The sequence below is a fragment of the Tinamus guttatus genome, unplaced genomic scaffold, assembly GCF_059628265.1.
Source record: "Tinamus guttatus ecotype Peru unplaced genomic scaffold, ASM5962826v1 Tinamus_guttatus_pri_ptg001803l, whole genome shotgun sequence".
NCBI classification, from domain to species: Eukaryota; Metazoa; Chordata; class Aves; order Tinamiformes; family Tinamidae; genus Tinamus; species Tinamus guttatus.
In genome coordinates, this window is record NW_028290337.1 from 25,349 (window position 1) to 37,114 (window position 11,766).

The window sequence follows — 11,766 nt, forward strand, 5'->3', positions numbered from 1 at the left end:
GGGTTGCAGCGAGTGCAGGGTTGCAGCGCGCACGGGGATTCCAGTGCACGTGGGGTTTGCAGCATGCGCAGGGGTTGCAGCTCACTTGCAGGGGTTGCAGTGCTTGGGGGGGTTGCAGCGCACCTGGGGATTGCAGCGCACCTGGGGATTGCAGCATGCGGGGGTTGCAGCATGCGAGGGTTGCAGCACGCCCGGGGGTTGCAGCACATGCAGGGGTTGCAGCGCTCCTGGGAATTGCAGCGCTCCCGGGGATTGCAGCACGCGGGGGTTGCAGCATGCGAGGGTTGCAGCACGCCCGGGCGTTGCAGCACATGCAGGGGTTGCAGTGCTCCCAGGAGTTGCAGCGCTCCCGGGGGTTGCAGCTCACTTGCAGGGGTTGCAGCGTGCCCGGGGGTTGCAGCTTACGTGCGGGTTGCAGCGAGCCCAAGGGTTGCAGCGTGCCAGGGGGTTGCAGCACTCACGGGGATTGCAGCGTGCCAGGGGGTTGCAGTGCACACAGGGGTTGCAGCACCCGTAGGGGTTGCAGCACACGCAGGGGTTGCAGCGCACGCGGGGGTTGCAGCGCATGCAGGGGTTGCAGCACGCAGAGGTTGCAGTGTGCCAGGGGGTTGCAGTGCACGCAGGGGTTGCAGCGTGCCAGGGGGTTGCAGCGCACGCAGGGGTTGCAGCACGCAGGGGTTGCAGCGCACGCAGGGGTTGCCGCTCACTCGCGCCCTTCGCCCCCGCCGCAGGTGGAGCAGCTGGAGTCGCTGCGGAGGGCGCAGGCCGAGCAGGTACCGCAGCCCCGCGCGGCGCCGCCGCAACGGGGGGTCCCCGCGGCGCCGCGCGGGCCGTGACCGTCGCTCCCGCAGCTGCAGGAGCTGCGCGCGGCGCTGGCGCAGCAGCAGGAGGACGCGCGGGCGCAGCGGCAGCGCGGCGAGGTGGGCGCACGACGGGCGACGCCGCGTGGGCACGGGGGGGCCACCGTGGGCACCCCCGAACCGGCCCTGTCCCCCCTTGGGTGCAGGAGCTGCAGGAGCTGCAGGCGGAGGCCGCGCGCGGGCGCATGGAGCTGGCCGGGAAGCTGGAGCGGCTGGAGCGGGACAACGCGGCGCTGCGGGACGCGACGCGGCGCGCGCAGGACGCCGAGCGCGGCCTCGAGGAGCGCGTCCGCGGCCTGGAGGCGCAGGTGGGGGCGCATGGCGCTGCATGCGTGCATGCATGGGTGCGTGCATGCGCCGCGCGGCGCTCACGGCCGCCCCCATGCGCAGGTGGAGGCGGCCGAGCGGCGGCTGCGCGAGCGCGACGGCGACCAGGGGAGGCAGCGGGTGACACCAGGTGACCTGAGCACGGACAGCCTGGAGCTGAGCACGGACGAGGGGCCGCCCGAGCCCGGCAGGTACCGCGCGCTGCGACGAGCTGCAACAAGCTGCAACACGCTGCAATGCACTGCAATGCACTGCAATGCGCTGTGACGTGCTGCAATGCGCTGCAACACGTTGCAATGCATTGCAACGCATTGCAATGCGCTGCGACGTGCTGCAATGTGCCATGATGCGCTGCAACGTGCTGCAACATGTTGCAACGTGCTGCAACGCGCTGCAAGGTGCTGCAATGCGCCACAATGCGCCGCGACGCGCTGCAATGCACTGCAATGCACCATGACACGCTGCAGTGTGCCACAACATGCTGCGATGAGCCGCAACGCACTGCCATGTGCTGCAATGCACTGCAATGCACCGTGATGTGCTGCAATGCGCTGCAATGCGCTGCAACGCGCTGCAATGCACCGCAATGCATTGCAACGCATTGCAATGCACCGTGACGTGCTGCAATGTGCCACAATGCGCCGCAATGCGCTGCAACATGTTGCAATGTGCCGCAACGCAGTGCTATGTGCCGCAACACGCCGCCATGCGCCGCGACGTGCTGCAATGTGCCATGATGCGCTGCAACGCGCTGCAACGCGCTGCAACGCGCTGCAATGCATTGCAAAGCGCTGCAATGCATTGCAACGCATTGCAATGCACCGTGACGTGCTGCAATGTGCCACAATGCGCCGCAATGCGCTGCAACATTTTGCAATGTGCTGCAATGCAGTGCTATGTGCCGCAACACGCCGCCATGCGCCGCGACGTGCTGCAATGTGCCATGATGCGCTGCAACGTGCTGCAACATGTTGCAAGGTGCTGCAATGCGCCGCAATGCACTGCAATGCATTGCAACACGTTGCTATGCGATGCAATGTGCCGCAACGTGCTGCAAGGTGCTGCAATGCACCATGACACGCTGCAGTGTGCCACGATGAGCCGCAACGTGCTGCAATGCGCTGCAATGTGCCGCAACATGTTGCAATGCGCTGCACCGTGGTGCAATGCGCCACAACATGCTGCGATGAGCCGCAACGCGCTGCCATGTGCTGCAATGCACTGCAAGGCACCGTGATGTGCTGCAATGCGCTGCAATGCGCTGCAATGTGCCGCAATGTGCTGCAACGCGCTGCAACGGGCTGCAATGCGTTGCAATGCATTGCAAAGCGCTGCAATGCACCGCAATGCACCGCAACGCATTGCAATGCACCGTGACGTGCTGCAATGTGCCGCAATGTGCCGCAATGCGCTGCAACATGTTGCAATGTGCCGCGACGCAGTGCTATGTGCCGCAACACGCTGCCATGCGCCGCGACGTGCTGCAATGTGCCATGATGCGCTGCAGCGCGCTGCAACGTGCTGCGACATGTTGCAACGTGCTGCAACGCGCTGCAAGGTGCTGCAACGCGCTGCAATGCACTGCAATGCATTGCAACACGTTGCTATGCGATGCAATGTGCCGCAACGCGCTGCAAGGTGCTGCAATGCGCCGCAATGCACTGCAATGCACCGTGATGTGCTGCAATGCGCTGCAATGTGCCACAATGTGCTGCAATGTGCTGCAACGTGCTGCAACACGTTGCAATGCACCGCAATGCATTGCAACGCATTGCAACGCACCGTGACATGCTGCAATGTGGCATAATGTGCCGCAATGCGCCGCAACATGTTGCAATGTGCCGCAACGCACTGCTATGTGCCGCAACACGCTGCAATGCGCCGCGACGTGCTGCAATGTGCCATGATGCGCTGCAACGCGCTGCAACGCGCTGCGACATGTTGCAACGCGCTGCAAGGTGCTGCAATGCGCCGCAATGCACTGCAATGCATTGCAACATGTTGCTATGCGATGCAATGTGCTGCAACGCACTGCAAGTTGCTGCAATGCGCCACAATGCGCCGCGACGCGCTGCAATGCACTGCAATGCACCATGACACGCTGCAGTGTGCCACAATGAGCCGCAACATGCTGCAATGCGCTGCAATGTGCCGCAACATGCTGCAATGCGCTGCACCGCGGTGCAATGCGCCACAACATGCTGCGATGAGCCGCAACGCGCTGCCATGTGCTGCAATGCACTGCAAGGCACCGTGATGTGCTGCAATGCGCTGCAATGTGCCACAATGTGCTGCAATGTGCTGCAACGCGCTGCAACGTGCTGCAATGCGTTGCAATGCACTGCAGCATGCTGCAACGCGCCGCAATGTGCCGCAATGTGCTGCAATGCGCTGCGATGCACCGCAATGGGCCACAATGTGCTGCAACGCATCGCAAAGCACTGCAATGTGCCACGACATGCGGCAACGTGCTGCAATGCGCTGCAATGCACCGCAATGTGCTGCAACGCGCCGTGACGTGCTGCAATGTGCCGCGACGTGCCGCAACGCGGTGCAATTCGCTGCAGCGCGCCGCGACGTGCTGCAATGTGCCGCGACATGCTGCAACGCGGTGCAATTCGCTGCAGCGCGCCGCGACGTGCTGCAATGTGCCGCGACCTGCTGCAACGCGGTGCAATGCGCTGCGACGTGCTGCAATGCACAGCAACGCGCCGCAACGCGCCGCGACGTGCTGCAAGATGCCGCAACGCGCCCCAAACCCGCCGTGTCCCCGCAGGAGGCCGCGCCGTCGCTCGCGCTCGGCCGCGTCGGCGCAGCCGGGCGCCGCGGAGTCCCCGGCGTCGCGGCGCCTCCCGCGCAGCGCCGAGTCCCTGCAGTCCCTGCAGTCCCTGCAGTCCCTCGAGTCCCTCCACTCGACGCCCGCGGCCGGCGGCGACCCCTGGCCGGGCTGGGGCTGCCGCACGCGCTCGGCGCGCCGCCGCACCACGCAGATCATCGACATCACCATGACCAAGGCGAGCGGCGCCCCCGCGTCCCCCGTGTCCCCCATGGGCCATCCTGACCCCCGCGTCCCTCCCGTCGCGCAGACGACGCGGGAGCCGCCGCCGCAGCCGGATGCGTCGCCGTCGGCGCTGCGGGCGCTGCCGGGCTACCGCGCGGCCGCGCGGGGCAACCTGCGGCGCTCGCTGGCCGCCAGCAGCGGCAGCCTCTACCCGGGGACGTGCCAGGACGAGCCGGAGCCGCCGGGGAGCTGGGACCGCATCGCGGAGCTGCAGCAGCGCAACCGCGCGTGCCCGCCGCACCTCAAGAGCTGCTACCCGCTGGAGAGCAGGGTGAGCGCCGCATGCACTGCTGCACCCGGCATCGCTGCAGCCCCTCGGCATCGCAGCGCCGCATTGGCATCGCTGCCTCCTCCTCTGCAGCCCGCTGCGGCGCTTGGCACCATCACGGACGAGGAGCTCAAGACGGGCGACCCGGAGGAGACGCTGCGGCGCGCGAGCATGCAGCCGGCGCAGCGCATGCAGCCGGCGCGGAGCACGCAGCCGGAGCGGAGCATGCAGCCGAGCATGCAGCCGGTGCAGCACACGCAGCCCATGCAGCCCATGCAGCCGGCGCAGCCCATGCAGCCCATGCAGCCCATGCAGCCGGCCGCGCGCCGCAGCGCGCTCGTTGCCGCCGGCCCCGGCGTGGCCACGCGGCTGCAGCGCAAGCGCCTCTCGGACGAGTCGCACCAGGGCCCCGGGACGCCCGAGGTAGCGCCGCGCGCGCGTCCCCCCCGCGTGTCCCCCCGCGTGTCCCCCGCTGCCACCCCCGCGCGTGTCCCCGCGTGTCCCCGCAGGCCAAGAGGCCGCCCAGCTGCTTCCCGCGGCCGCCGACGCCGCGCGAGCGCCGCAGCGCCCGGACGCAGCGCGCCGAGACGCCCGGCAAGACGGTGAGCGCGGCGGAGACCCCCGCGGCACCGACGTGTCCCCCGTGTCCCCCTGTCACCACCGTGTCACCACCGTGTCCCCCGCGTCACCGACGTGTCCCCCGTGTCCCCCGCATCCCCCCATCACCACCATGTCACCACCGTGTCCCCCGTGTCCCCCTGTCACCACCGTGTCACCACCATGTCCCCCGCGTCACCGCCGTGTCCCCCCCGTCACCGTGTCCCCCGTGTCCCCCCCGTCACCACCACGTCACCGCCATGTCCCCCACGTCCCCCCCGTCACCGCTGTGTCACCACCGTGTCCCCCACGTCCCCCCGTCACTGCCACGTCACCGCCGTGTCCCCCCCGTCACCGCCGTGTCCCCATCCCTACCTTGTCCCCCCCGTGTCTCCCCATCCCTGCCATGTCCCCCACGTCCCCCTGCGTCACCCCCACGTCCCCCCGTGTCACCACTGTGTCCCCCATGTCCCCCCACATCCCCCCGTCCCCACCGTGTCCTCCCTGTCACCGCCGTGTCCCCACGTCCCCCCATGTCCCGTCACCGCCATCCCCTCGTCACCGCCGTGTCCCCCGTGTCCCCCCTGCGTCCCCACCGTGTCCCTGCCGTGTCCCCCACGTCCCCCCATGTCCCCCCGTCACTGCCATCCCCTCGTCACCACCGCGTCCTCCCACATTCCCCCCATCACCGCCGTGTCCCCTGTGTCCCCCCGCGTCATCGCCATGTCACCGCCATGTCCCCCACATCCCCCACGTCCCCCGTGTCACCGCCGTGTCCCCCGCGTCCCCCCCATGTCACCGCCATGTCCCTGTGTCCCCTGCGTCTCCCCGTGTAACCACGTCCCCCACGTCCTGCTGTGTCCCCTGCGTCACCGCCGTGTCCCCCCGTGTCCCCGCTGCATCCCCCCTGTCACCACCATGTCCCCCATGTCCCCCTGCGTCCCCGCCACGTCCCTGCTGTGTCCCCCCATCGCTGCCGTGTCCCCCGTGTCCTCCGTGTCCCCCGTGTCCCTGCTGTGTCCCCTGCGTGACCGCCGCGTCCCCCCACGTCCCCGCCATGTCCCCCGCGTCCCCCCATGTCACTGCCGTGTCCCCGCATCCCCCCACATCCCTGTCATGTCCCCATGTCCCCCGCGTCTCCCTGTGTAACCATGTCCCCTGTGTCACCGCCGTGTCCCCCATGTCCCCCGCGTCTCCGCATGTAACCATGTCCCCCATGTCCCTGCCGTGTCCCCCATGTCCCTCCACGTCCCCGCGGTGTCCCCCGTGTCCCCCCCATGTCACCGCCGTGTCCCCCGCGTCACCACCGTGTCCCCCCATGTCCCCTGTGTCCCCTGCATCCCCCGTGTCCCCGCCGTGTCCCCCGCATCACCGTGTTGTCCCCCTGTCCCTGCAGGCCACGCCATGTCCCCCGCGTCCCCCCCATGTCCCCGCCGTGTCCCCGCGTCCCCCCCACGTCCCTGCGGTGTCCCCCGCGTCCCCCCCATGTCCCCGCCGTGTTCCCCCATCCCCACGGTGTCCCCGTCACGTCCCCGCCGTGTCCCCTGCATCCCCCCATGTCCCCACCGTGTCCCCTGCGTCCCCCCATGTCCCTGCGGTGTCCCCCGCGTCCCCCCCATGTCACCGCCGTGTCCCCCACGTCCCCCCTCGCGTCCCCCCCCGCGTCCCCCCACGTCCCCATCGTGTCCCCGCGTCCCCCCCATGTCACTGCCGTGTCCTCCATGTCCCCCGCGTCTCCCCATGTAACCACGTCCCCCACGTCCCCCCCATGTCCCCCCCGTGTCCCCCACGTCCCTCCGTGTCCCCACGGTGTCCCCCGCGTCCCCCCATGTCACCGCTGTGTCCCCCACGTCCCCCCCACGTCCCCGCTGTGTCCCCCACGTCCCCGCGGTGTCCCCCGCTTCCCCCCCATGTCACCGCCGTGTTCCCCACCGTGTCCCCCACGTCCCCCGCCGTGTCCCCGCGGTGTCCCCCACGTCCCCCCCATGTCCCCCACGTCCCCCCCACGTCCCCGCGGTGTCCCCCACGTCCCCCCCATGTCACCGCCGTGTTCCCCGCCGTGTCCCCCACGTCCCCCCCATGTCCCCCCCGTGTCCCCCACGTCCCCCCCGTGTCCCCCACGTCCCCCCCACGTCCCCGCTGTGTCCCCCACGTCCCCGCGGTGTCCCCCGCTTCCCCCCTATGTCACCGCCGTGTTCCCCGCCGTGTCCCCCACGTCCCCCCATGTCCCCCCCGTGTCCCCCACGTCCCCCCCGTGTCCCCCACGTCCCCCCCACGTCCCCGCTGTGTCCCCCACGTCCCCGCGGTGTCCCCCGCTTCCCCCCTATGTCACCGCCGTGTTCCCTGCGTCCCCCCCACGTCCCCGCCGTGTCCCCCATGTCCCCCCCATGTCACCGCGTTGTCCCCCCTGCGTCCCCCCACGTCACCACCTTGTCCCCCGTGTCCCCGCAGGCCGCGCGCCGCCAGTCCCTGGCCTTCAGCATCCTCAACACGCCCAAGCGCCTGGGCAGCAGCCTCCTGCGCCGCGCGGCCACCGGCAGCCCCCGCGCAGCCACGCGCCGCTCGCCACGCGCCACCGCCACCAGGGACAGGGACACGGGCAAGGACAAGGACAAGGGCAAGGGCAAGGGCAAGGTGGGTGTCCCAGGTGGCACCGGCGACAGGGTGGGTGTCCTGGGTCCCTTGGGGACACGGTGGGTGTCCTGGGTGGCACCAGGGACAGGGTGGGTGTCCCAGGTGTCACTGTGTCCCACAGGGACAGGGTGGGTGTCCCGGGTGCCATCGGGTCCCTTAGGGACAGGGTAGGTGTCCTGGGTGCCACCAAGTTCCCCAAGGACAGGGCGGGTGTCCTGGGTGGCACCAGGTCCCTTAGGGACAGGGTGAGTGGTCCCGGGTGGCACTGGTGACAGGGTGAGTGTCCTGGGTCCCCCACGGACAAGGTGGGCGTCCGGGGTGGCACCAAGTTCCCCAAGGACAAGGTGGGTGTCCCAGGTGGCACCAGGGACAGGGTGGGTGTCCTGGGTGGCACCGGGTCCATCAGGGACAGGGTGGGTCCCCCAGGTGGCATCGGGTCCCTTAGGGACAAGGTGGGTATCCTGGGTCCCCCGGGGACAAAGTGGGTGTCCCAGGTGGCACCAAGTTCCCCAAGGACAAGGGGGGTGTCCCAGGTGTCATCGGGTGCCCCAGGGAATGTGGGTGTCCCGGGTGGCACCAGGTCCCTTAGGGACAAGGTGGGTGTCCTGGGTGTCACCAGGTCCCCCAGGGACAAGGTGGGTGTCCTGGGTGCCATCAGGGACAGGGTGGGTGTCCTGGGTGTCATTGGGTCCCTCAGGGACAGCGTGGGTGTCCTGGGTGGCACCAGGTTCCCCAAGGACAAGGTGGGTGTTCCAGGTGGCACCAGGTCCCCAAGGACAGGGCAGGTGTCCCGGGTGGCACCAGGTCCCTTAGGGACAGGGTGGGTGTCCCGGGTGGCACCGGGTCCCCCAGGGGCAGGGTGAGTGTCCCAGGTGGCACCAGGTCCCCCGGGGACAAAGTGGGTGTCGCGGGTGGCACTGGGTCCCTTAGGGACAAGGTAGGTGTCCCGGGTGGCACCAAGGTCCCCAAGGACAAGGTGGGTGTCCCAGATGCCACCAGGTCCTTTAGGGACAGGGCGGGTGTCCTGGGTGGCACCAGGTCCCTCAGGGACAGCGTGGGTGTCCCGGGTGTCACTGGGTCCCCCATAGACAAGGTAGGTGTCCCAGGTGGCACCAAGTTCCCCAAGGACAAGGTGGGTGTCCCAGATGCCACCAGGTCCTTTAGGGACAGGGTGGGTGTCCTGGGGTGGCACCAGGTCCCTCAGGGACAGGGTGGGTGTCCCAGGTGCCACCAGGTCCCTGGGGAAGGTGGGTGTCCCTGGTGGCACCGGGTCCGCCAGGGGCAGGGTGGGTGTCACGGGTGGCATTGGGTCCCTTAGGGACAGGGTGGGTGTCCCGGGTGGCACCAGGTCCCTTAGGGGACAGGGTAGGTGTCCTGGGTACCACCAGGTCCCACAGGGACAGGGTGGATATCACAGGTGTCACCGGGTCCCTCAGGGACAGGGTGGGTGTCCCGGGTGCCACCAGGTCCCCTGGGGAAGGTGGGTGTCCCGGGTGGCATTGGGTCCCTCAGGGACAAGGTGGGTGTCCTGGGTGCCACCAAGTTCCCCATGGACAGGGTGGGTGTCCTGGGTGCCACCAGGGACAGGGTGGGTGTCCCAGGTGCCACCTGGTCCCCGCACTCTCCCCGTGTCCCCATGTCCCCGCTCCCCGCGCTGTCCCCATGTCCCCGCTCACGGTCCTGTCCCCATGTTCCCACTCTCTCCCCGTGTCCCTGTGTCCCCGCTCCCTGCGCTGTCCCCATGTCCCCACGCTGTCCCCTGTCCCCGCGCTGTCCCCATGTCCCCACGTCCCCACACTGTCCCCATGTCCCCACACTGTCCCCATGTCCCCGCGCTGTCCCCGTGTCCCCGCGCTGTCCCCTGTCCCGTGTCCCTGCACTGTCCCCATGTCCCCGCGCTGTCCCCGCTCACGGCGCTGTCCCCTGTCCCCGGCGCTGTCCCCATGTCCCCGTGTCCCCACGCTGTCCCCATGTCCCTGCACTGTCCCATGTCCCCGCGCTGTCCCCGTGTCCCCGCGCTGTCCCCATGTCCCTGCACTGTCCCCGCGCTGTCCCCATGTCCTCCTGCTGTCCCCGCTCACAGCGCTGTCCCCATGTCCCCACACTGTCCCCATGTCCCACGCTGCCCCCGTGTCCCCACGCTGTCCCCATGTCCCCATGTCCCCTCGCTGTCCCCGCTCATGGCACTGTCCCCATGTCCCCACACTGTTCCCATGTCCCTGCACTGTCCCCATGTCCCCGTGTCCCCACGCTGTCCCCTGTCCCCATGTCCCCGCGCTGTCCCCATGTCCCCACACTGTCCCGTGTCCTCGCGCTGTCCCCATGTCCCCGCGCTGTCCCCGCTCACGGCGCTGTCCCCATGTCCCCACGCTGTCCCCATGTCCCCGCGCTGTCCCCGCTCACGGTGCTGTCCCGTGTCCCCGCACTGTCCCCATGTCCCCATGCTGCCCCCGTGTCCCCACGCTGTCCCCATGTCCCCATGTCCCCGCGCTGTCCCCGCTCATGGCACTGTCCCCATGTCCCCGCACTGTCCCCATGTCCCCGTGTCCCCACACTGTCCCCATGTCCCCACGCTGTCCCCGCTCATGGTGCTGTCCCGTGTCCCCGCACTGTCCCCATGTCCCCGTGTCCCCACACTGTCCCCATGTCCCCACGCTGTCCCGTGTCCCCACGCTGTCCCCATGTCCCCATGTCCCCCTGCTGTCCCCGTGTCCCCACACTGTCCCCATGTCCCCACGCTGTCCCCATGTCCCCGCACTGTCCCCACGCTGTCCCCATGTCCCCGCTCACGGCGCTGTCCCCTGTCCCCTCTCCGCAGGCCCCCCGTCGCTCCCTCAAGGACACCCAGGTGTGAGGCGGCCCCCGGCCCCACGGCGCCGTGGGGCAGGACGTGACGTGGGGCAGGACGTGGGGCAGGACGTGATGTGGGGCAGGACGGGGGGCAGGACGGGGGGGCCCTGCTGCCCGCGGCCCCCCGGCCCCACGGGGCCTTTTTACAGCCTTTCTACATGTAAATAAACTGGATTTCCCCAAATCGCCGCCTCCTGCGGCCCCGTCCCGCGCCGGGAGAGGGGAAGGGCCGGGATGGGGCCGGGATGGGGCCGGGATGGAGCTGGGATGGGGTCGGGATGGAGCTGGGATGGGGCCAGGATGGCACTGGGATGGAGCTGGGATGGAGCCGGGAGAGGGGAAGGGCCGGGATGGGGCCGGGATGGGGTTGGGATGGGGCCGGGATGGAGCCGGGATGGGGCCGGGATGGGGCCGGGATGGGGTCGGGAGCAGCCAGGATGGAGCCGGGATGGAGCTGGGATGGAGCCAGGAGCAGCCGGGATGGAGCTGGGATGGGGCCGGGATGGAGCCAGGAGCAGCCGGGATGGAGCTGGGATGGGGCCGGGATGGGGCCGGGAGCAGCCGGGATGGGGCCGGGATGGGGTCGGGATGGGGCCAGGATGGGGTCGGGATGGGGTCGGGAGCAGCCGGGATGGGGCCGGGATGGAGCCGGGATGGGGCCGGGATGGGGCCGGGATGGAGCCGGGATGGGGTCAGGAGCAGCCGGGTTTATCCGTCCTGTCCCCCCGCGCGCCCGGAAGCGGCACCGGCACCGGGCTGGGCACGGCCCCGGCCTGCCCCACAGCGCCCCATGGTGCCCCCCATCCTGCCCCCCCAGCCCCACGTGGCTCCCCCCATCCCCAGCGCCCCCATTTGCCCCCCAAGGCCCCATCTACCCCCACGCCCCCCCCCCCGGTACCCCCTGTTCCCCAGGTCCCCCCTCGTGCCCCCCCCCACATCCCCAACACCCCCCACGTCCCCCCTCCCTGTCCCCCCGCCCCATAGCGCCCCTCCTGCCCATAGCGCCCCCCCTGCCCCATAGCGCCCCCCCCGCCCCATAGCGCCCCCCCCTGCCCCATAGCGCCCCCCCCGCCCCATAGCGCCCCCCCGCGGCCGCCCCATAGCGCCGGCCCCGGCCGAGCCGCCCTCGCCGTGACAGCTCGGCCGCCCCGCCCCCCCGTGACGCCGCC

The 11,766-nt window shown here is 69.8% G+C and overlaps 1 protein-coding gene across 1 annotated transcript in view; it reads left to right on the top strand.

The window, feature by feature from the left end:
• The window catches only part of LOC148590051 (nuclear mitotic apparatus protein 1-like), a gene marked incomplete at its 3' end in the record, with an annotated part of 28,196 nt that extends 20,449 nt beyond the window's left edge, over positions 1–7,747 (top strand). Inside the window, exons 16-24 of the mRNA XM_088539534.1 lie at positions 732–773; positions 852–920; positions 1,007–1,168; positions 1,251–1,378; positions 3,964–4,519; positions 4,610–4,714; positions 4,832–4,939; positions 5,026–5,118; positions 7,565–7,747. Coding sequence (XP_088395660.1) covers positions 732–773; positions 852–920; positions 1,007–1,168; positions 1,251–1,378; positions 3,964–4,519; positions 4,610–4,714; positions 4,832–4,939; positions 5,026–5,118; positions 7,565–7,747 — 1,446 coding nt within the window. The remainder of the gene's footprint in view (positions 1–731; positions 774–851; positions 921–1,006; positions 1,169–1,250; positions 1,379–3,963; positions 4,520–4,609; positions 4,715–4,831; positions 4,940–5,025; positions 5,119–7,564) is intronic.
• Between the last annotated feature and the right edge of the window lie 4,019 nt (positions 7,748–11,766).